This window comes from Camelina sativa, chromosome 12 (assembly GCF_000633955.1).
Source record: "Camelina sativa cultivar DH55 chromosome 12, Cs, whole genome shotgun sequence".
Lineage (NCBI taxonomy): Eukaryota > Viridiplantae > Streptophyta > Magnoliopsida > Brassicales > Brassicaceae > Camelina > Camelina sativa.
In genome coordinates, this window is record NC_025696.1 from 223898 (window position 1) to 247110 (window position 23213).

Consider the following 23213-nt stretch of genomic DNA (forward strand, 5'->3'; position numbering starts at 1 on the left):
TTCTTAAACAGTATATTTTTATTCTAAGAACACCAAAATTAGTTCCCTCATTTCTTTTACCTATGATCTTAACAACTGATTTTACATTATTTTCACTATATATTTAATCTAAGAACACAAAAAAAAGTTCTCCCATTAAGAATGCCCTTAGGTGAGACTGCAAGCAAGTATATGCCAAAATACAGAGAATAACTCTCTTCTGTCTTTAGGACAGAGAGAGAGAGAGAGAACGCGTTACCCATGCCAATAAACTATCGAGAGCTGAGCCTGACTGAGTCTTTGACTCCTAAATCTTGTCAAGATTATAAACTTTGCCGAGCTAATCGACAAACTAAACATGGGCATTTTTCGAAAACTTTATAGTCTCCAAAGCCTGAGTTTTTTTCAGATGCACTAGACAAGCAATTTTAACAAGTTTTTTCTTGTGTATCCGTTGTTTGAATAATAATACTCAATCTACCGGGGGAGAATAGAAGGCAAATCTTTGTTCAAACTGCAGGGACTAACTTAACTTTGGTATAGAGCTAATATAGCCTTGGTTTTGCAAATGAGCGTGCCTGCAAATGGTCTAGTGGGACTATTTTAGTGGCTTAATCCGTTAATCACATAGTATTATTTTAACTGTTATTTTCATTTTCTTAAATCAGACCAGTACACAAGATGTATTTCTTCCATCTTATGATTGAACGAAAGGGCAGATGACAGGAACAACAATTTTTGGGAAAATTTTGAATGACGAAAGGGCTCTGTAAAACAAGAGGAGATTTACAATTTGCTTCGACCTTGGTATTATCGTAATGACATTTTTCTACACATGAATTTGCTATCTGCGTGCAACAAGTAAGAGGAAATGAAAACAATTAGCAACTTCAACAGACAAATGCAAGTAGCCGTGTGTACCACATACCCGATGTAAAAAAAGGACCTTATACAAATACAGAGTCGGCTCAGCTGCTGCGAGGATGCGGCAAATGTATCATGATCTTGTTTACTAGCGGAAGAGTTGCCCCATCTTTCCTCGATCCTAGTAGCTTCTCACTGCAAAGAACACCACCCGTATCAACACTTGCTATTTGCTAAGCTCATAACACTTATGTACATTTTCAATAATAGAGCTCCTAAGTTCCATCTTTATTGTTCGCAACAATCCAACAGTTACCCTCTATCCAAATCACTAAAACACTAGTACCAATCCAATCATAACGATCAAGTAACTAAACTAGCTAGAGTCCATAATAATCAACAGTAGCTCATAATAGATTCCAAATCATATAATGACAAGAAACTCAATTTATCAAACCTTGTATACGGCGGAGGGCAGAAGATGATAAAGTAATCGGCTCCGGTGGCGCAAGTGTAAGTGCTGGTCTTATCGTCATAAGCATAGCTGTAGGCTCGCGGGCACGCGTGCTTAAAGAAGAGCGAGTAAACCGAAGGCTGACAGGTGTCCGGCGTAGCGTACGCATCGCTACAGCAGTACCTTGGATCGCCGAATGCCTCGCACGCGCTACGGCAAGCCACACCGTTTCTTTTACCACGCGCCACCAGCTTTAGGTCTCTAGGACACGCGTCGTTCAGGTCCACGAGACACCCGGTGGCTCCGCAGCCACCCACAACGATTTTCTTGGGCAAGATAAGCATGGGGAGGTTGTAGCCGTCGACGAGGCTGACGTCGTAGAAGTCTAGTCCTCCGGTGCCGTTGAGAGTAAACTCGGCGAGCGTTGCAGGTGGTTTAGCACCGGAGCCGGAACATTCAACCTTTCCTGAGCCGCAGTCGCCGGTTAAGCAGAGGAAAGAACCAGAAGCACGATCTTGGGAACACAGGGTTCTTGCCCAGAGACGACCGGACCATGAAGATGGTATAGCGACGGTTTTGGATTTTCCACGGGAGAGACGAAAGCCGGTAGTGGGGAGCGGGGCAGAGTTAGCGCCGGAGAGTAAACCGGGCCAAATCGTGTTACGGCAACGGTTTGTGATCTTGAACGAAATCGACTCTACTTCTGCCAATCCAATTAAATAAAAGGTATAAAAACAAACACAAGTCGTTATGAATTATTGAAGAAACGTAATCAAATTTTACCTGAAAGAGATATGAAAAAACCCAGAATCATAAACACGAAGAGGATTCTTCGATTCATCATCTCTAAAATGTGGACTCTCTCTCTCTCTCTCTCTCTCTCTCTCTAAAGTAGAAGTGTAGGCTCGAATGAGTAAAGCGACTGCAACTTTACTTTGAGAAAATTAAAAAGAGCGGCGGTGGAGATAAATCGAAGAGAGACTTGAAAACCAATTAAAAAAAAAAAGAACCAAATCAAAATCGAACCGATAACTTACTGGGTTAGTGAATCCCAAATTAAACCGGGTTTCTGGTTACCTCCTCCATTAAGCGGTGCGCACGTGGGGTTTTCTATGTGGACCTCAAAACATGCTTATGTTTTTTTTTATTTTTCTTTTAGAGAGAACAGAGAGTACTCCGATTTCCAAGGTAACAACAAACAAACCACAGATCTAAAAATCTTCCCATATCTGCTTTTTTTTTTTTTAAGTTTTACTTATCCAATCCGAATCGTCTCCACAGCTACAGTAAAAATACGGGTGTGTGACTGTGATCATCAAGGAAACGGTGGCGTGTTTTTAGACTCTCTAGAGAAGAAGATGAAAAGATTGAAAAATAAAGAATTGACTAGTCCTCTTGATGGAGACTGCAGCACGGATATTAAATTCCAAACAATGCCAATGAACTAAATGCCATTTATTGCATCCATGAACAAATAGATTTTGTATCTATGCCTATGGGGCACGAGAGATCTTATTCTTATCCATATACTAATATTTTCTTCCATCATCCATAAAAAAAAAAAAAATCCAACCTTAACAAAATAATATTATCAGATCTCACGATTCAATTCATTCAGATAAACAAAAACCCAGAATAATGTTTTGCATATGAACACTTGAAACAGAGCACAAGTAGTAGTAGCAAGCATTTCAACCATCACAAGTGACAAGTACCATCGTCATCATAATAAAACCATTAAGTAGCATAACCAAAATAAGTCCTACTAATCCGAAACCATCCAGAGAGATTAAGAAGATTAAAAACTAAAAAGGACAGAGAGAGACCCCATCACATAATAAGCAAAAAGCGGATAATAAGATAGAGATAGAACACGGCGAGACTAAGATCCTCCGATCAACATGTGTCAGATGACCGATTCACTCTTCTCTACCGTCGGACCGGCGATCCTTTTAACGTCCACCGCTGGTGCAATCCCTGGCGAAATGTCCCGACTCGCCACAGCTGCAGCAGCTTCCACCGCCTCCGCCTCCTCCACGTCCGCCTCCTCCGTAACCTCCTCCACCACCGTAGCCTCCGCCGCCTTCAGAACAGTCTCTCGCCATGTGACCGGGCTCACCACACTTGTAGCAGTCGCTGCCTCCACGGCCACCGCCTCGTCCACCTCCGTAACCACCACCACCACCGCCGTAGCTAGCACCAGATCCGCGGCCTCCACCACGTCCGCCACCGAAACCGCCACGACCGCCAGATGAACCACCACCGCTGTTGCCTTGGACGGGAGCGCCGTCGGGACCAGAGACATCTATGGCCTTGGGACGGCCATTGTTGTCGGTTTCGACCTCGAACTCGACAGATTCTTCGGCAGCGAGGCTGCGGAAACCCTCAGATCTGATGGAGGACTGATGAACGAAGAGATCGTCGCCGCCGTCGTCAGGAGTGATGAAACCGAAGCCCTTCTGGGTGTCAAACCATTTGACGGAGCCTTTGCGTCTCTCACCACCGCCGTTGTCTCCGCTCATTCTGATCGAAATCTCTTTTTCAAACTCTCACTTTAAATCTCAAAAAAAAAAGCGAAACCCTAGAAAACAATTTATATATTCTTTCTTCTTCACCCCACAATAATCTCTCTCTCTCTCTGCACGCAGCAGCTGCTGCTGCTGTTTTATATGTGCGTAGCGAGAGGTGTGCCAAGGCAAGGGTATGACTGCCACGTCACCCACACTAGTTCATTTTTTTTTCCATCTTTCCAAGAAATATAAAAAGTAAAAATATCTTTTACTTAAATCCTTTTTTTTGTGTTTAATTTTTTTTCCATTAATTCTTTTTTTTTCGATTTCATCCTTTTATTTATGATATACTATTATTTTTGCAATTAGTATAGTCTACCTAATAGTGATTTATAAATTTGATTTCTTCAGCATTAGGAAAACATGAAAATTCGTTGATTTCGAAAACGAATCTGTAACTAAAATAAATAAATAAAATAGAGGGGAGTTAAAAAAAAAAAAGAAATGGGCTAGCATGGGGCTTAAATAAATATATCCATTTGAGGAAAGAAAATGGATAATTTAGCCCAGCAACTAGCCGTTGCATCTGGACGGTTGGGGTGTTTTCCAGGAGATGGATATCAGCCGTCAGATTATTTAGTAGATCTAGTCAAAATTATTGAAGAGGCTAGTTTGGGGAATAGAGACCACATTTAATTTTTTTATTTTTTGTTTGGTGCAGTCAAATAACATTATTAAAGAATGACATATCAAACGTCAGCAGATATTTCAACTGGTCAATAGACTTTTAACAAAAATTAAAAAAGTAATTCACTCTGGTCAATATTGCATTTATTGTTCCACTTTCCACGTATTTAACCAGAATTTTACTACTAGTAATTTTTTGTTTTGTTTTAACCACATTACATTTTTACATCTAGTCAAAACGCAGCCGTTTTGAATAATACACATAGAAGGAGTGGTTTCGCCGCTGTGTGCTGCATCTAATCTAATCTAATCTAAGTCTAAATGCGAGACATGGAAGGAGTGGTTTCGCCGCTATTGATTCATCTAGTTAGAGCCGGTAACAACATCTTATTCCCATTCTTCAAAACACTCTGTGTCGTTTTGTTTTTTTCCCTTTTTAACTCAGTTTCCATCATTTGATCTCCTCGCTTTATAGACAATCATCAAAGAATGGAATTAGAGAGACAGAGAGGCAGGAGAGATGCATATTTGTTGGATATGGACTGCGCCCAATATACCACTCGGTCCAACAAGACAAGTTAATTGTGATTTCGGTCCGACAAAATTGGAAAAAAAATCATTAACACCCCGCAGAGAGTAATCTCGGCATTTCGCGTTGGAAACCCTAGGGAACCCTAAGTCAACAGTCCGTTATAAAAGGAGACAGCATTTATTGAAATCACCATCCTGACCCCAGATATTATCCAGAGAGCAATACTTTGCATCGATAACTGTTATTGCCTTTTGTATCATTCATTTCCACTTTCTAGCTTGTCATTATTCTGTTTGTTAGTTCTACTGTGAACTGACGAACTTAATTTTGGCTCTTTGTAAGTGACGACCTCAAATTTCCTCGTTAATAAAAGAACTAGCTCACTCTTCCCCCAAAATCTTATTTTGGCTCAGTTATATATTTTTTCTATTAAATTGGGGTATTCATACCCCCAAAGATCACATCACCCACTGGTCTGGCTAACAAAAAAGGGGGCATTGGCATTGCATCAGATATATACATATCTCCCTTCCCTCTCTCGTTAGCTCTGTTTCACTTGTGTTTTTTTTTTTGTTGTTGTCAAACTATATTAAAGACTAGTTTACTAGTGTTTGTCATCAATCTGCTTGCTTCTTCTTACTTGTATCTTGTCAGTGTCTAGCATCTGCCTAAGTATTCCTTTCATTGTTCCGCACAAATTAATGTTACTCTCTGAATTCATTTTTGCTTCACTCTGCTGCACATGATGATCATTTTCACTACATCTTCCCATTATGAATCACCTACATTTTGAGTTTAAACTTTACCTCATTAAAGTGAAAGACTAAATACTCTACTTTCCTTGATTCTGAATCTCTTGCTATTGTATCTGGACTTAAAATGTTTTTGTAATGAAGAATATGAATGTACACTCTTAAGTATTAAATCACACAGACACACAACACACTCACTGACATGTTTTCACACATTAAGAACCCTAACACTAACACAGCCGTGTTCTGATTCTTTAACTTTTTGCTTAATAACACAACACAAGATATACAAAAGTCTCTCTCTCTACGGGTTTCTTTACTCATGCCTTACCTTCAGCTCTTGCAAAGGTGAGCCCAACGCAAGCATCAACAAACTCCTTATCAATGAAATCCGTCGAGAAGATCTGCAGTTTGTCAGCACATCCTCTCTTTACACACTCGATGATGAACACTTTTGCGTAGCAATGTATCCGCTTTGTCACCGGTTTAACACACAGTATAGGGTTATCAGCCTGCGGCGTCACAGTGTTCTCCACCCGGTAGAAGTGTTTCCTGGAAGCAGCCGGTTGCTGCTGGCTCAAATGCTTGATGTTGCTCTCGAACTTGGTCGAAGGAAGATCCGTATCAATCCAATTGTCTTTCAGGTAACCTGCACTCCACAGGGGATCACCGTGCTTAGGCTGAGGCGACTTCCTCGGTTTCCAAACGCAGATCACTCTCTTTGGAAGCAGCTCAGCGACTGTCTTGTTGAACACGTGATCGTCCTGGTGAATCAGATGATCTCCGAGCTGTTCGACAAGATACTTATCGAACTCTGGTGGATCTTCGTGTCCAAACTCTGTTCTGATCTCGAGAATCACAATCTCAGACTCTGTCTCAGAGAGAAACCGTTTGAGATCGGCCAAGACAAGGTCGACGCTGTAAGTCTTGAGGATACCGTGGCAGACACGGCGATCTTCTTGAACACGAATGTCAAGGACTCGAGTACCCGCCACGAGCTGGTTGTAGATGGAGAGAGACTGGCACTGTGCAAAGGGACGAGACACGAAACGGATCCCGATTTTGTTGGTGGCAGAGTCGTGAGTGCCTGGCCAGACGATCTTGTTGATGTGAAGCTTTTCAGGTCCAACGCCGGACATCCAGTTTTTACGATCGGACGGCATGTAATCACACCCCGGAAACTCGCAGCCGCATGATTTCTCGAGATCTGTCATGGCTTTCTTCTCCGTTGAGACAGCTTTCCGACGCTCGAGCTGTTTCGATAGATGAGACCCCATTTCGTCAGGATGAACAACCTTTGCTTTGCTCTCTCTATCTGTTGATCACCAATTGAATTCTCTATTTTGTGTCTTCTTTTTTTGTTTTTCAAGAAACGTACGATGTCTTCTTTTTATAAGTAAATAAAACATTCTTACTTGCTCATAAGCTGCTGTTATGATGATTGGTTTTTTTATATTGTTGTTATGCTTTCTTCTGTTTGATACTGTATAAATATTATTATTGTTGCGAATTATACGTTACTCTTTTTAATTACTTTATCGGAAAAACACCGTCCAGCTGGATTAATATTCGGAGATTATAGAAGTAGCAATTTTTAATAACATTAAAACCGATAAAGTTTGATATGTTAGTATAACTTTCTTCTAATTTATCGTTAATGGTCAACTGATTTGATTAGTTGAGATATATACAGTATATACANTGCTTTCTTCTGTTTGATACTGTATAAATATTATTATTGTTGCGAATTATACGTTACTCTTTTTAATTACTTTATCGGAAAAACACCGTCCAGCTGGATTAATATTCGGAGATTATAGAAGTAGCAATTTTTAATAACATTAAAACCGATAAAGTTTGATATGTTAGTATAACTTTCTTCTAATTTATCGTTAATGGTCAACTGATTTGATTAGTTGAGATATATACAGTATATACATTGAGAGAGTGGTTGGGTTGTAATTGATGGAGAGTGAGTGTGTGTAATGTTTTGTAGGTCCATAATATTTTTATTTTTTCTTCTTTTTTTGGTATCGCTGTCTTCAATTTTGTTATTTGTCACTTTCTCTATGAGCTGGCTGCTTTCTCCGACGTGAAAGATATCAATACACCGTGGAATTTGCATATCTTACACGATTTTATTTCTTTATTTTCTTGTGGAATATACAGGACACATGTTTAGTTTCTATTGAAATTCAAATTCGTACCATAGTTTATAGTTATCATCAATAAACGCTTCGAAAAAAAATAGTAATAGTTTTTGGATAAAATATCATAGTAATAGGATCCGAAGGGAAAGCAAATCATACACATGGCCTACCATGTGTTTTGTAACTTGTTAAGGTTATCTCACCAAGCAAAAATAATGATAACAAAACATAAGCACAACCGGTAAAACAAAAACAAAACTCAAATTGAAACCTGATTTTTTTGTTCAGTAAAGCTACCCTTTTTTCATTTATTATTAATAATAATAGTTGGACGAAACATGCATGGGGTTTAATTAATAATAATGATACACAGTAGCATCATATCGAAGAATAGCATCACCTGTCTTCATATCAATATGATGCGTTTTTATTTTGACGAAGCCTCTCGCCATTCTGAATTTCCCACGTCCACCAACAATCGCGATCTCTCTTTCCCCAGCCTCTTCTGCTACCGGGTTCCTTGAGAATATACTAATCGAGCTTCCGTTGAATTTTCCCGTTGTAAACGCCAAATCAGCATACATCACGATCGTGAATTTGCTAATCTCCTTGCTAGCGGAGACGTACATCCCACGACCATTCCCGATCTCTTTTGAGTGTATCTCCGGTCCAAGGGTGAGTGGATCATCGATTACAAAGAGACTTCCGAACCCCACTGGTGAATTTGCATCTCTAGTGAGATTATCATGTGCGATTCTGACAGCGGTAGGATTTTTGCCACTAAGAATATCATGGAGATAGAACCCGACACGAGTTACTTTCTCCTCTTTCAGATTAGCCGGCTGTGTTTTGCTGTAATAGGATTCCTTTCTATGAGCCATAACGGCTACACTCAAGCAAAGTGCAAAAATTGTTATTATTCGGCTTTTCATGATTATAAATTTGGAGAAATTGATATGAAGGGGTGGTCTATGTGAGTCATGTGACATATATAGTTTGAACACTTATATATCAAAAGGAAAGTTTATATAGGTAAGATATTCTTCTACAAAATGATACTCTACACAAAAAGAAAGAAATCAAATTAAAGAGGTCAAATCTCATTATTCATATAATAACCTAATGATATTATCCTATATTAGAAAAAGAAGTAGTGAATGCAATGCATTATAGAATAATCTTCCTTTGTGGAAAATAAAACCAACATACGTATTAACATCAGACATATGTAATTTATATTAGTTAATTTTGTTAGAAAAAACCATATTGTAAAAAAGTCAAACCATTCATCTAAATAAATATATAAAATAATAACAATCTGAATAAATGCGACCAACAGTTGTGTTTTTTTCGTAATTTTTTAAAAATTCAAACGATTGTATCTGTTCATTGTAGAGTTGTGTCTTTTCACTATATTTCATTTATATATTTTCATCACAACTTTTCATTCTAATAGGCGTGTCTATTTAAATGGTCATGTCTTTTGAACTCTCTTTATATTTGTCTCTTCATCAATAACTAACAAGTTCTTTGAAACAAATTTTTCATTTTATGTTGAATCTAGCTGATTGAATATTACTATCTAACATTCACCGTAATTCTATAATCTAACTAAAATTTTAGAAAAAATTATAGCAATAGAGAAATTTTAATACAACTTAATATAGAATTTACAGTTGCGTCTATTTATTGTAATTTTTAATTTTAAAAATAGTTTAATATTTAAAAATAATAATAACAATCTGAATAAATACAAACAACAGTTTCGACTTTGCTTAATATTTTTTTATAAGGAACTTGTTTTTATTTGGTTTTTTAAACTCAAACAGTTGTATCAATTCATTGTAGAGTTGTGTCTTTTCACTATATTTTATTCAAATTTTTCATCACAACTTTTCGTTCTAATAGATGTGTCTATTTAAATAGTCATGTCTTTTGAACTTTCTATATATTTATCTCTTCATCAATAACTATCAAATTTGTTGAAATAAATTTTCCGTTTTATGTTGAATCTAAATAATTTGAATATTAATATATAATATTCAACGTTATTCTATAATCTAACTAAAATTTTAAAAATAATTATAGCAATATAGAAATTTAATAAAACTTGATATATAATTTATAGTTGCATCTATTTATTATAACTTTTCGTTAAAAACTATTTTAAAATTTAAAATTTATATTATTTTATTTTTAATTATAATTATTTAATAGAAAATTACATTTACTCATTATAACCATTAGTTCAATATTCTCAGTTAGGATCACTTTTGTCATAATGATTTTTTTAATTGTTGTTTTACCATAATTCTTCATAAAATATCTTATATTTATAATACTTTAAACAATGTTTTTTGCAAAGTTACATATATTCTACATAATATTTTTTGTTATAAGTTTTCATTTTGATGGTTTTGTTTTTAATAATAATTTATATTTAATGTTTATGTATTCAAACTATTATATTATATACTAATGTTTTCATAATGTATAATTTTAAATTTTATTTATTTTTTTTCTAAAATATTTCCCCCCGCAACATCGCGGAGGGGTCTGAGTCTTAGTAGAAACAATATCAGACAATGAAATTGATATTTTTAATTTACATTATGTAGAAATATTAATATAAATGAGTATTTTTTTTAGTTTTTATTAGATATGTTGATTAATTTCAAAGTTTTATGCTTGATATTGATACGTTAATTAATAGTTAAAATTTCTAGTGGTGTTTTTACAACTTTGAACATGTTGAGAAGTGATTTACAGTATTTAGTTTTTTAATATCGTCGTTCCAATAACTTTGGTTGGGATACTTCTAGTAAAATAAAAATAAGGAATAGTCGCATAAACTTTATTCTTCGAAGCAGAATTATTAATTAATTAATTTTGTAGACAACCGGCGCAAGAATCCAATGTATTGACCACGCGCAACTAACGCGCGTTAAGAGCGTGCTGTCAAAATGGGTAATGTATATAGTCCAGCCGAAATGTCTACTTTTTGGTCCGTTTTAATATTTACAATTCTCGAGCGCGTGTGATGGTTTTACTTAATCATAATTTCCCGACTCGTCCCACCACTTTTAACTTGTCGCTGTTTTGTTTTTATTTTATACTCTCGGCCTCTTGGGTTCTCTTAATTCATCTCATACTGTATTTTTTTTTTCTTTTTTGTAATACCAGAGTGGACTACCCATCGAACGCAGGTCAGGTAGGCCCGATCGGTAAATTTTTTGCATACAATGTAATGGATCATCAGGCCTTGTATGATCCAAATTCTATTTTTGGTGGATCAACGAAGAAATACATTGAGCGATGATGACGACTGCCCAACAAAGGGCTATTCCCAAAATTCCAAAGAAATAATTAAACGATAATAAAACGAATAATGAAATTGTACAACTCGTAAAAGTAAGACACCCAAAACCCTAAAAAATTTCAACAGAGTATGCAATGAAGACTGAGAGAGAGACCCTACCAAAATTTTCTATTGATCCACACAACACTTAAACAACACAGACTCTCAGAAGCTAAAACCTCAATCAAGAACTGAACTTGTCGTATCACGATCCCAAAAAAATGCCTTTTCACTCTTCAGTTTTTGTCCTCAAGTCTCTTCTTCCTTCTTATCCTCCTCTTCTACAGCTGGCTCCTCCCCAGTCTCTTCCTTCTTAACTTCTTCTACAGGAGCTTCCTCCCCAGTCTCTTCCTTTTTAGCTTCTTCTACAGCTGCTTCCTCCTCTTGAGCTCTCTCCTCAGATTGCTCCGTGCTTCAATGTTCAAAGACATAATAATAATTATCCACGAGTAAAGATAGATACATCCTTACTAGTTTACAACTTACACAGTACCCAACCATACTAATTAAAAAAACAGTGAGATGATTTCAATCTTTCAGCCTAGCAAAGAGTGTCTACTTCAAGACATCAACTTCCATGTGTGCTTTCTACTATGAATGCGTAAACAGGACAACTGATAGAGAGAAGCTAATGAACACCAAATCTACTCTCTCCTTTAACTACTACAATAATGCAGTGATCTATATATAACACACGTCAATCAAGAGAGCTACTGTCAATTGTAGCATACATGAATGAATCCATATCTCTCAAAAAGTTGACAATTTCTAAGACACATATCAATAAACACAAGCAAACAAAAAAGAAACGAACAAACCAAGTTTTGTAGTCAAAGAAGATAGATTGATACCTTTTCCTCCAAGTTCTTTCGGTACGATCGTCGTCCTTACGGCCATTGCCAAGACCAAAGCCCATCTTCCCTGAAGATTTCTCATCAATGGCTGCAGCAACGTCCTTAAGCTTGTCAGCCTCGAGCTTCTCATCAATCTCTTTCCAATCCTGGCCTTTCTCAGCCAGAACTTCCTCCCTAGGTCTGGCGTTCCCAAAAGGATTAGCACCTTTAGGTCTATCTACAGCAACCGTGACCGGACTCATAGGCTTCACGACCTCCGGCTTCACAACCTCCACAACGGGCACGGGAAGTGTGCGGGGCTGTAACATCAACCTCGGCCGTGAGCCACCGTTGCTCGGTGGTGGTACGCCGTTTGCACCGGGACTCTCTTCTCTTCTCCTCCCCCAGGTGTCGGAATCCGCACCGCCGTATTGAGAATCCCGGTTTCTAGACAAGGATTCAAAACTTCCCCTCTTCTCGAATCTATCACCACCACCGCCGTTGGTAGAAACGAATCTACGAGGCTCCGATGGCTTAGTGGAGACCCAGCTATCGACTTCATCAGCCTTGGACTGAGAATCGAAGAATCCTCCTCCGACGACGCCTCCGCCGCCGCCGCCTCTCTCTCTTCTCTCGAATCCGTTACCTGCAATAGGTTTCTTGGTGGCACCCCAGTTATCATCCTCATCCGCACGCGACGGACCCGAATCCCTGCTAGATTCCCTGTCCCTATTGAATCCACCGCCTCCTCTCCTTTCCCCATCCTCCGAAACCCTAGACGAACCCCACCTCGAATTGGAAGAGTCATCACCGTAACGGCTCCCGCCGTAGCTCCGGAAACCGCCACCAAGCTTAGATCTATCAAGCTCATCAGCGGAACGCTCGCGTGGACCAGTGGGAAGAGCGACGAGCTCAGCCTGAGTGAGGCGCTCCGTCTTGGGAGCTGACGCGGCCTTGTAGGTAGCAAATTCAGCGAGAGATATGGTCTGGCCCTTCTTCTTCTTCGTTTTGGTGGTGGCCGCAGCGGCCAAGGAAGGGAAATCGGAGGAATCTCCTCCGGTAGAGGATTTGTTGTTGGAAAGAGGGGCTTGTTGCTTGAGCTCAGCTTCGTGTTCCTCGGCTTCTAGAGCCCAAGCACCAGGCTTTGCCCAAACAGATGATACAGCAGCCGCCATGGTTTGGTTTGATTCTTCTTCTTCTTTCTTCTTTCTTCTTCTCTGTGTGAATGAATGGCTCTGCTTCAATAGACCGCACCGAATCGCGATTTCCTTTTTATACTTTGGATCTTTTTGGGTTTTGATCGGACGGTTATTATTAATTCATCATCAAAATAGGGTTTTTTATTAGATTCGGCTATTATAATATTTTCCATTTCCTTCCCCTACAAGGACAAAAGGTAACAATTTTGTTGAATCGAAAAAATAGTAAATACTCTAATAATCAAAGTCAACAATACACGTACTTCTTCAAAATTGACAGCTAGCTACTAATCTGTTGTCTAGTAGGAGCTCAAAAAAAAATATATGGACAAATTTGTATAGAGAAACCAGAAAAGACTATTACAACAAAACTATATACACAAAGAGCTACATTCTTTTTCCCTCTAAGAGGTTAGAGATGGTCTTGTGATTTAGGACCCCTAACCTCCTTCAGTTCACAGCTCAAAAGACGCTCTAAAGTTTGAGGGACAAGCTTTTTAATTAATATTCAGGGCTGTACAAACTTGTCAGATGCTCTTCATCAAAGCTCTTCCCTGAATCCTGCCATCTCATTCTTCCTGAAGAAGAAGCTTGTTGTTCCTCTTCTCTCGTCGCATGGAGTATAACTGTCCCTGTAAGCACTGTTATGAACCCACATACCTCTGAGGCTATGCTCTCTGTGTTTTGCCCGTTCCAGTCCTGTGTTACCAAAGTCATTCATTCATCAACCATCTTGAAACAATAACTACCTGGTTTAAAGTCTTATCTACCTTGAACATGATCGCACTCGCAACAATTGTGAGGGTTGTGAACATCACATAGTAGATAGGAGAAACTATTGCTGCGTTGAATGTGTCCAGCGCCTGCCAAAACAATACTACTACATGTTAGTATTAAGTGTTTTACAGTAGGCCAAAAAGTGCGCCAACACGACATCAGACAGATCATACAAGTACATTTTCTTCTTACCTTGTTAAGGTAAATCATTTGCATTACCACACATATTGTTGCAACCATGACAAAAAACCATGTCTCTAGATACCAAATCTGATTTATCCCCTCCAATGTTAACTTTATCGCAATCCCCACAGCCTTTATGCTCATAACCTATTTTAAAACAACAACCTTTATAGAGCAAAATATGGGGGTAAAAAAAAAATAGAGCTCAAAACTAATTCCAAGATGCTTACAGTGAGAGAACCCATCAATGAACAAATTCCGATATAAACAAGAACGTTGGTTTGGCCGCAGAGAGGTTCACAATACAGAATCAGAGCCAGGACAATCGACATTGATATAGCTACGTAAAGTAGAAAAGCTGTCCTCATAAACAAAAAAAAAGAGAGAAAGGAAATAAGATCAGTAACATAAACACACCATGTGTGTAAGTGTGAACAGAGAGAGAGAGAGGGAGACCTGGTTGCATAGCAAGTTTCCAGATTTCGTCAACAGAATTGGGAGTCTGCTCCTGAGGTGCGTGAATGACGATCATAACAGAGCCAACGATGCAACAAACACATCCCCAAACTCCCATTTTCCTAAGCTTTTCGTCTAACAGGAAATGTGCCAAAACAGCACTAGAGAAATCAAAGGGTTTTAGAAAGAGAAGAGGTGAAAAGGAGATGTCAAGAAAATGTAAATACATAGATAGAGATACCTGATGATAATACTTAATGCACCAAGAGGAGTGACAAGTACAGCCGGAGCATAGACGTAAGCAACAAAGTTTGCAATTTCTCCAATAGTCACTTTTGAGTTATTAGCAAAATCACATCAGAGGGAATGTAAGCAATAGATTGAATAAGGGAAGAAGGAGGAAGGTATATAATTGAAATGGTATTAAACTTACTAGTGACCAAGCCGACCCACCAAAGGGGCTCAAACAAATATGTATAACCACCAAACCCTGCATCATCAAGCAAGCAAGGCAAGGCACTCAATAAAATAAGGACAAGTAGATAAAGGAGGAGGTTGGTTTCAATCTCCGAACCGAAATCTCTGTATCTCATCAATTCAGAGAGCAAAACCCGAAAAGAAAAGGGGGAATAAATAACGAACCAGCACGGGTGCCATTAGCAGCAGCACGCTTGAGACCTTTCTTCTTCAAAATGAAGCTGGAACCTATGAATACACTAGAAGACACAGCTAACACCAAACCCATCTCATTGTCCGACAACATCTTCTTCTTATTCTTATTCTTAATCTTATCAATCAAATCTATGTTTCTATCTCTCTCTCTCAGCCCAGAAATCCTTCTTAAGAAAAAAAAAAAACCCTAAAAAAAATTGTCGGTATCGTATGGAAAAGATAAACAAACAATCGAAAGGCAATTCAACCGTATGAATTGGGGTGTTATCTGCGAATCGCCATTGAAGGAAACCTGACTGCTTGAGATTGGGAGAGAGGCCAAAGGATAGATACAATACAATACAATACCATACAAATACAGGGAGAGAGATAGAGAGAAGAGGGAAGAAGGAGAATCGCTAGAAAGAAATGAAAAATTTTGGAATTCAAATTGATTTGATTTGATTTGATTTGGAAGAGAGAGAGAGAGAGGGAGAAAACTTGTGCCCTCTCCAGAGAGGACAGCTCATGATGAGATTTCGTCGTCTTGTCGGACTTATTATTAACTACTATAACATTCTCTCATTCAGGCTCTCTTCTTCTTCATGTGTCATGTGTCATGTGTCATGTGTGTGTGTGTCCATCGTATTTTAAAAATTAAGGTTATCACCTTCAAACTTTGCGGTTTATCAATCACACCCTTTTTTAATTTACTTCTTTAGTCCTTAAACTCTACTACTATACTTTATGAGTTACTTTTTTTAAAAAACAAATTTACAAGGGGAAGTAAACCAACCACATGACATTTTCGAAATTGGGCTCAAAACTCGTTCGAGTTTTCCTGATTACACGAGAGGAATATGATTCTTCATCAACAAAACAAAACAAAACAATAATTTAACCACCTACATATATATATATATATAAGTCATTTTCATTTTCATTAAAAAATGTGCGTACGTCTTTCACACGTATTGGCTTTCCTCACATTTCAGCCTTCTCTTATGAAAATTCTTAATTAAGCATATGCTGCCATGCTGGCTAAAGTTCTCCCACATATAAAAAAAAAAAAAAAATATAAATATTCTAGTCTTCTCTGAAACAATTTTGATTTGATTAGTCATCCTCGTTTGGGCCTGATTTTGATGGGCCGGCCTTCACGTGAGGCACTTAATAAAATAGAGTGAGTACAAATCTAAAAGGCCCACCTAAGTTATATCTTCTATACAAGTGAACCGAAAAAAAGGCCAATTGATTGGTTTTTTGACTCACTGCAGAATCACGTGTGTTATTGTTACTTTAGAGACCCCCAAGACTTGGTGGTGTAGACTGACAATAGGCACACTCACTTTGTAGAGAGGCTGAGGGAGTCTGTATAGAATAGATAGCTCCCGTCGATAATCAAAATTCAGGATCAATAATGAACAAACAAACATGGCCAGGGGATATGCAGTTTAGCAAATTAAAAGTAGGCAGTCATATGATAAAAAGAGTAGTAGAGTGCTCATTCATTATTTATGGATTATGGTAAAAGGTGACCAAACACACAAACTAGGGGAGAAGGAAGAACATCTCTCCGTACCAATAAGATAACGCCAAACGCAAAGACACAACCATGACATATATGTAGAGCGGGGCGAAAGAGAGAGATCTAAGATGATGGATCCTAAGAAAGCTGACCACAATCGGCTACAACCACCGGCTTCGATGGCTTCCCAGACGAAGATCCGACTTTCTCGATGGCCTTGACGACGTCGAACCCTTCGACGACCTGCCCAAACACCACATGCTTACCATCGAGCCAATCGGTCTTCACGGTGCAGATGAAAAACTGAGATCCGTTGGTGTTGGCTCCGGCGTTCGCCATCGACAGGATTCCTGGTCCCGTGTGCTTCCTCTCGAAATTCTCGTCCTCGAACTTGTTCCCGTAGATCGACTCGCCGCCTGTTCCGTTCCCGGCTGTGAAGTCTCCTCCCTGGCACATGAAATTAGGGATCACGCGGTGAAACTTAGATCCCTTGAAGTGAAGTGGCTTCCCGGCACGCCCTACTCCTTTCTCTCCGGTGCACAGAGCTCTGAAATTCTCCGCCGTCCTCGGAGTCTTGTCGGTGTAAAGCTCCATCACGATCCTTCCCGCCGGCTGCCCGTCGATCGTCATGTCGAAGTAAACCTTAGGAAACGCCATTGTTAAGTGATAAAACGAGAGAGAGAGAGAGAGAGAGAGAGAAGAGAGAGATCTCGAAAACAAGAGCTTGTTGTGGATGATATGAGGAGGATTTAGCGGTGAGGTTAGGTTCTTTATAGCCCCCGGAAGCGGCGAATATCCCACAGTCTCAGAAAATTATAAGATTGTTACACGTGGAGTTATCTCAACAGCTTTTTCAATCTTAACCGTGGTTAGGTTAGAGTTTGACCACCGGTTAATTAGGAGGAGTGGGTCACTCAGTCAGTTCAGTGGGATTGAGTATCTCAGACTTGGCATATGCCCCTAGAGCAACGTGCCACACGTGTCGATTTCTCTCATACGTTTCAAACCGATAGATACTACAACACCATCACCTAATTTTGTCTGATTTAATTCCTCCTTTAACGTTACAGAATTTACAATGGAATTATTAATAAAGTTTCAAAAACGTTAATTTTAGTAACGCATAAATTTAATTATTTTGATTCTCTCTCTTTACGTGCCCATGCAAAATCTTATGTAAACAACAAACGTGATCAAGACTAAAAAATTAGAAAAATCTAGAAAATAGTGATTATCAAAAAGCAACCCGCATATGTAAAAGAGAAAAACAATTATTCTGAACTGCACTTTCTGCGGTCTAGAATGAGAGACAACCAATCAGAAGAATTTGTTGAGGTAAGTGATTTCAAATTTAAAATTTTTTGAAAAAAAGAAAGAAATCAACAAAAAGCAGTGGACACCATGCAAGACATGAGCCCAACATTTTTAAAAGTTCTGGCTATGATTTTAAAAGAATATATACTATATAATTAATTGACTAACATGTAAGTCTTCTACCAACGGTACAATAGCCGGTTCAATCACACACATCAAATCATGGAGGAATCTATTCCAAACATACGTACCTACCGCATTCAAAGTCTTGGCCCTCTCGGATCTTCTTCTCATGTTAGTTTCGTCCCTATAGCGATCCGGGATACAGAAACACAGCTATTTTCTTCAGTGAATCCATGGACAGTTCCAAGTACGCATGCACTTCGGCAGCTGATCGAGACATTAAAAAAAAACAAACAGCAATGTTGTTACCCAAAAATAAGTATGCAAATACCAGATCATCAAAATAGGCATTGTCAAGAGTAGGGAAGAAACAGTTTGTTTACCTTTCACAAGCTTTTTCAAGTCTTTGGAGAAGTTATCCACACGGCCAAAAACAGGATGGATCCTGCAAACTTGAACAACACAGAGTTCCAAGTATAACGACATCTCTGTCGTTTGGATCAGCAAAAGGCACAACTTCTTAACTTCATCTGGAACCTCTTTCGATCTGTAATTATCACAAAGCTCAGCAACTATTGCGGTGGCTTGGTCCTGCATTTTAAAATACACATTGTAGTACCAGGCGCAGATAAGATTTAATTAAAAAAAAAAAAAAAAACTGTAATTAACTCTTCTTGTTCTAGAGTTATTGTACCTGTAGACCGTGCAAAATCTCTGGCTCTGGAAGCTCAGGGAAATGAGCAAGATCGACATATCCCACCTCTTCTGCCCGTTTAACAGCACCCTCTGCTTGTAAACACAAAAATTTCAACAAGACAGAGGCCACTCTATATATCTGTATTGCGACCGAGTCTGAAAACTGTGATTGAGTAACAGACGCAGGATGTTCTGCTGTGTGTCCCCTGATAACTAGAGCAGTCGAGATTGATACAGCAGTGATCTTGGGTTTCCCAACACAAACTATAGGTGCTAGGGCAAACCATCCATGTTTGCTGTTGATGAACGACGGTCTTTTGCAGGAATCAAACTCTTCTTTCACAACTGGAGGGCATAACAGATGAGATGTTTGGCTCTGAGACTCTCTAAGGCGTTGAGAACCTTTGCTGATAAAGGCCAGGAGATGTATAGTCATTTCTCTCAATGGAGAATCCATCCCGTTCATAATTTTAACCCATAATCTCCAATGGCTAGCTAAAGCACACATCAGAAGGAGAGTATGCTCGGTTTCTCTCAGATAAGCAAGGGAAGTCCACGTCCGTCCACTTCGTGGTCTCACTTTGTCACGATCATCAGACGGGAAATCTGGTGCGGCGAGATAGTACGAGATCATGTAACCTTTCTCTAAGAAAAAGTAAGATATGACACTCTCCACAATATCAGCCCCTGCAGAACCAGATCCTAGAGAATGAACCATGGCAGTAACCACAGCCAAACCGATTCCCCAGATATGCTGAGGTTTTTCTGTCTTTTCTAGCAGCGAGCCCTTTTCATTGTCAGATACCAAAGTAGACATTCCATCCGGATACTCCACAAACAAAGCTCTTAAAGTCGAGAAAAATCCAGAATTTAGAAGCATCTGAGCTCCGCCGTGAACTTGAGCGATAGTTAAGAAAAATTTCAGTATTGCTGAAACAGATGCCGTTGATTTCTTGTCCTGCAGTTGTAGAATAACATGCTGCAGTCGGAGTTGATTCTGTATAATAGGGAACCATGTCTCCGGCGTCAAAAAATTTCTGAGAATCAGGTCTACTGCGGTCAGGCAGAGAGCCAAGTACTCGGGATTCCCCATGAAGTTGCAGAGAAGGGGTAATAATCCAATTGTAGCATCAGATATTTCTGCAAAATCTTTTGCTGGCACCATATGTCCCATCCCACTCGAGTTTGAGTTTTCTGAACCAAAACCCACAACCAGGAGCAGCACCTCAAGCAGGAGGTTTATCGTCTTCTTCAATATAGCATTTGAATGCCTCAAACTACCAAGGATTTTGAGGCCAGGCCCAACATTTCTCAGGACAAGTGCACATATAGATAATGACAGATTTTTTTTTGCGGATTTCAAGAGGCGGGATAGCAAGTCTGCCTGTGCTGTAAGAATATCAAACACAATCTTGGGTGCATCCCAGAGAGAGGCAAGTGAATCAACTGTGGTGTAGAATTTTTGAGATACTCCATCAATGCTTGAAAGAGTGACTCGAGAAGGGATTTTCCTTTCAACAGCTGCAGTTTCTTCAAGGGACTGCACATAAGGCGTAACATTTAGATGTATAAAAATAATAAATTAAGATCCCAAAAGAGGGACATGCAAAGTCTTAGTTAGCTATCAGTTATAACAATTCAATGGTAGAAACTAAGAACAATCTAGCCCATAAATGTATTATGATTCGATAAGTCTCAGAAAGCTTAATTAGGACATAGAAACTTACATTATCCTCGTAAAGTATCAAGACGGAAATCAATGCATGCAAAACAGAGAGCTGCGAAGTTGAGAGTAAAACCATCGAGTTTGCTCTCTGCATGTAACTCAACATTTCCTCTGCTGTTGTTTTAGATGTCTTCCACTCAGAGAAATCCCATATATCAATGCCTAATTCAGCCCTTATTTGCTCAGTGTCAAACAAACAGTCCCCCAAAGCCATATTTACGTCCTCATTAGTTTTCTGTTTATATATCTCCCAAAAGCTAGACTCAAGTAGAAACTGGAAAAGCTCTTTGAATGGACCAGTTGGGATGTCACGACCCTCAAGTTTTCCTTGTAGATGACAGTATAGATCGCTGAAAATCATAGGCATCAACTCCTTTCCTCCACTAGCAATAGAACCAATAGATTATAAGCAAAATGTGACATGAGAACGAATAAATAATGATACAAGGAAAAGCGTTGTCAACTGTAGATTTAAGAAAGACAAATGCGATAATGAAATTGAAAATTAGCAAAGGCATGCTGGAAAGAAAAAACATAAGGAACAAAGGTCTTACCTATAACCAAGTTTTGAATATTGCGCCAACAACTCAGAAAAAGCCGGTTGAGCACAAAGCTGTCAGCATATTGTTAAACAGGCACAAAAGTCAGATATGACAAGTGCATTGAAATAACAAAAGAAATAGATCGAGCCAAAAGAGAGGAAGGAACATACAACTTCTGATATGAGTTTGATCTTCCCAACTAAAACCATAGACAATGCTCCAGCGCCAGATGCTTCCAGTTTCACAATCAAATGTACAATAAGTAAAACGGCAGCAACCTATCAATGCAAAAAATGAGCAACAATTAAAACTTTAAATTACTATTTTCTGAAAGATGGAGGCACCTAAGCAAAAGATGTAAACTGTAGTGAAACTTTACTGCTTGTATTTTTAAGTAAAACAAATGCGCGTCGTATAAATTTCAATAAACATAGTTCAATAAGACGACCAGGTCAACGAAATACGTACCTTTGCTTGGAAGTTTATTTCACTTTCAGCATCTAAAGAAGAAACTGACTGGATAAGCCCATCCAAAACAGATTCGTCACACCATTTTGAAAAGATATCCTTGGGATCTGAATCAGCTGTCCAAGTTATTTTGGGTGGAGATACTGCAGTATTTTTCTTCTCTTTCAGCTCCACACATGGCTTTTTCAGTGACTCCGCAAACAGCAATTTCTTGTACAAAAACATGTTGCAAGCCATAATTTCCAAAACAGAAGACTGACACTGATATTTCACAAACAATTTAGAAATTTCTTTATTGCCTAAACTTCCAACCATCGAATCTTTTAGCTTAGACGCTTGTGATATAATGTTGGAAAGTTGCTGCCACAACTTTTTTGATGCCTTGAACTGTTCCAGCATACCCGCGTATTGGCCAGCCTCTTGCCAAAGGGTTTTCAGGAAATCAAGTAAACCCAGTAATATATTTGTGTATCTGGAGAAGGTGAAACCATAATGTAAATGTTACCGGCTAATATCTCGAAGATTTCATAGAGAAATTCAGAGGTGATTAATAGATAGATTTAAAATGTACTTTGAAGTACCTATCAACAAAATCGGTTGCTCTCTCTACGTATTGCAGGATAGTGTGCAATAAGCGAGATTTACAAGCCCGGTCAGGAATTGAGGAGGCATCTTTGCCGGACTGGTTTAAGTTGCCAGCATCTGAGTCTTCGTTTGAATCAAATATGGCGACTAAAAGAGCAGGCTGAAGATAAAGGATATTAAAATAAAACAATTTTTCAGTATGGAGAAACTGTAGAATCTAAATGATTTTAAGATGCACAACTGCGTAGCACAAACAACAATTAAAATAGTCCCAACAGCCTGTGACAAGTATATCAAAGAAAGAATGGGAAGCAACCTGATATCTTGCCGCCACAGTAAGTAGTTTCAAGGTCGCCACGACTAGATCTTCATTTTGTCCCGACAGATCAAGTACGATCTCGGTAATCGGATTTCTTAAATCTGTAATCTAAAGATAAAACCGTCATTCATCCTTACATATGGTCAGCAGAATATACTACATGAACATAAAGAGATAACAGATAAGAAAGATATAACTCTAACCTGTTTATTGTCTAGACCAAAGCCTGCATTGCTTACTAGTTGTGATGATTCTGCCAAGGCAAATAACTTTGACAGCACTCTAGCAGCAGAAACCTGTATCGTCTGCAGAAAATATTTGGCTTTTAGACATGTGATTGGTCAAAGCGTCAACTTCTACGAATTTGGATGAAGTCCTTACAGGATTACGGAAATAAGAAATCAGTGATGTGACAGCTGCAACAACTGAGATCGGTTTTGTTGTAGAGGACAGCATGGCTTGATGAAATACAGGGAGAGCAGAATGTGTACTCTGCAACAATTATCGCAAACTATCAAATTCCACAA

General features: G+C 38.8%; 8 protein-coding genes across 13 annotated transcripts in view; all 8 read right to left on the reverse strand.

Moving 5' to 3' along the window:
* On the reverse strand, positions 653-2807 carry LOC104729172 (thaumatin-like protein 1b). Of its 5 annotated transcripts, none has more exons than XM_010448078.2 (4): positions 2335-2807; positions 2081-2225; positions 1301-2000; positions 653-1038 (listed from the first exon to the last, which is right to left on the reverse strand). In XM_010448078.2, exons 2-4 carry the CDS (start codon positions 2139-2141, stop codon positions 948-950), a joined length of 852 nt encoding a protein of 283 aa, XP_010446380.1. In that variant the 5' UTR covers positions 2142-2225; positions 2335-2807; the 3' UTR covers positions 653-947. The 5 variants fall into 5 exon arrangements, with proteins under 5 accessions (XP_010446380.1, XP_010446381.1, XP_010446382.1 ...); XM_010448079.2 differs by having other exon boundaries at positions 2081-2230; XM_010448080.1 differs by lacking the exon at positions 2335-2807 and having other exon boundaries at positions 653-827; positions 926-1038; positions 2081-2297.
* On the reverse strand, positions 2919-3939 carry LOC104729174 (cold shock protein 2). Its single transcript, XM_010448083.2, has one exon. The coding sequence runs from the start codon at positions 3817-3819 to the stop codon at positions 3250-3252; it is 570 nt and encodes a 189-aa protein (XP_010446385.1). The 5' UTR covers positions 3820-3939; the 3' UTR covers positions 2919-3249.
* On the reverse strand, positions 5883-7214 carry LOC104729175 (PI-PLC X-box domain-containing protein DDB_G0293730-like). Its single transcript, XM_010448084.2, has one exon. It carries the CDS (start codon positions 7053-7055, stop codon positions 6099-6101), a length of 957 nt encoding a protein of 318 aa, XP_010446386.1. The 5' UTR covers positions 7056-7214; the 3' UTR covers positions 5883-6098.
* Positions 8210-8910, reverse strand: LOC104729176 (dirigent protein 15-like). Its single transcript, XM_010448086.1, has one exon. It carries the CDS (start codon positions 8858-8860, stop codon positions 8282-8284), a length of 579 nt encoding a protein of 192 aa, XP_010446388.1. The 5' UTR covers positions 8861-8910; the 3' UTR covers positions 8210-8281.
* On the reverse strand, positions 11281-13378 carry LOC104729177 (eukaryotic translation initiation factor 4B3-like). The gene is made up of 2 exons (XM_010448087.2): positions 12138-13378; positions 11281-11698 (listed from the first exon to the last, which is right to left on the reverse strand). Exons 1-2 carry the CDS (start codon positions 13292-13294, stop codon positions 11536-11538), a joined length of 1320 nt encoding a protein of 439 aa, XP_010446389.1. The 5' UTR covers positions 13295-13378; the 3' UTR covers positions 11281-11535.
* On the reverse strand, positions 13560-15955 carry LOC104729178 (probable magnesium transporter NIPA7). Its single transcript, XM_010448088.2, has 8 exons — positions 15377-15955; positions 15168-15224; positions 14976-15066; positions 14735-14895; positions 14509-14636; positions 14288-14425; positions 14089-14181; positions 13560-14017 (listed from the first exon to the last, which is right to left on the reverse strand). The coding sequence occupies exons 1-8, from the start codon at positions 15495-15497 to the stop codon at positions 13820-13822; spliced, it is 987 nt and encodes a 328-aa protein (XP_010446390.1). The 5' UTR covers positions 15498-15955; the 3' UTR covers positions 13560-13819.
* Positions 16867-17666, reverse strand: LOC104729179 (peptidyl-prolyl cis-trans isomerase CYP18-3). The gene has a single exon (XM_010448089.2). The coding sequence runs from the start codon at positions 17568-17570 to the stop codon at positions 17052-17054; it is 519 nt and encodes a 172-aa protein (XP_010446391.1). The 5' UTR covers positions 17571-17666; the 3' UTR covers positions 16867-17051.
* Positions 18169-23213, reverse strand: part of LOC104729180 — an 11908-nt gene continuing 6863 nt past the window's right edge. For both annotated transcript variants that reach the window (XM_010448090.2, XM_010448091.1), the window contains 11 exons: positions 23068-23178; positions 22890-22991; positions 22684-22794; positions 22364-22527; positions 21783-22254; positions 21485-21592; positions 21327-21385; positions 20774-21155; positions 19045-20586; positions 18734-18941; positions 18169-18617 (listed from right to left, as the gene is read on the reverse strand). In XM_010448090.2, the coding sequence (XP_010446392.1) occupies positions 18535-18617; positions 18734-18941; positions 19045-20586; positions 20774-21155; positions 21327-21385; positions 21485-21592; positions 21783-22254; positions 22364-22527; positions 22684-22794; positions 22890-22991; positions 23068-23178 (3342 nt within the window). In that variant the 3' untranslated portion in view covers positions 18169-18534. The remainder of the gene's footprint in view (positions 18618-18733; positions 18942-19044; positions 20587-20773; positions 21156-21326; positions 21386-21484; positions 21593-21782; positions 22255-22363; positions 22528-22683; positions 22795-22889; positions 22992-23067; positions 23179-23213) is intronic.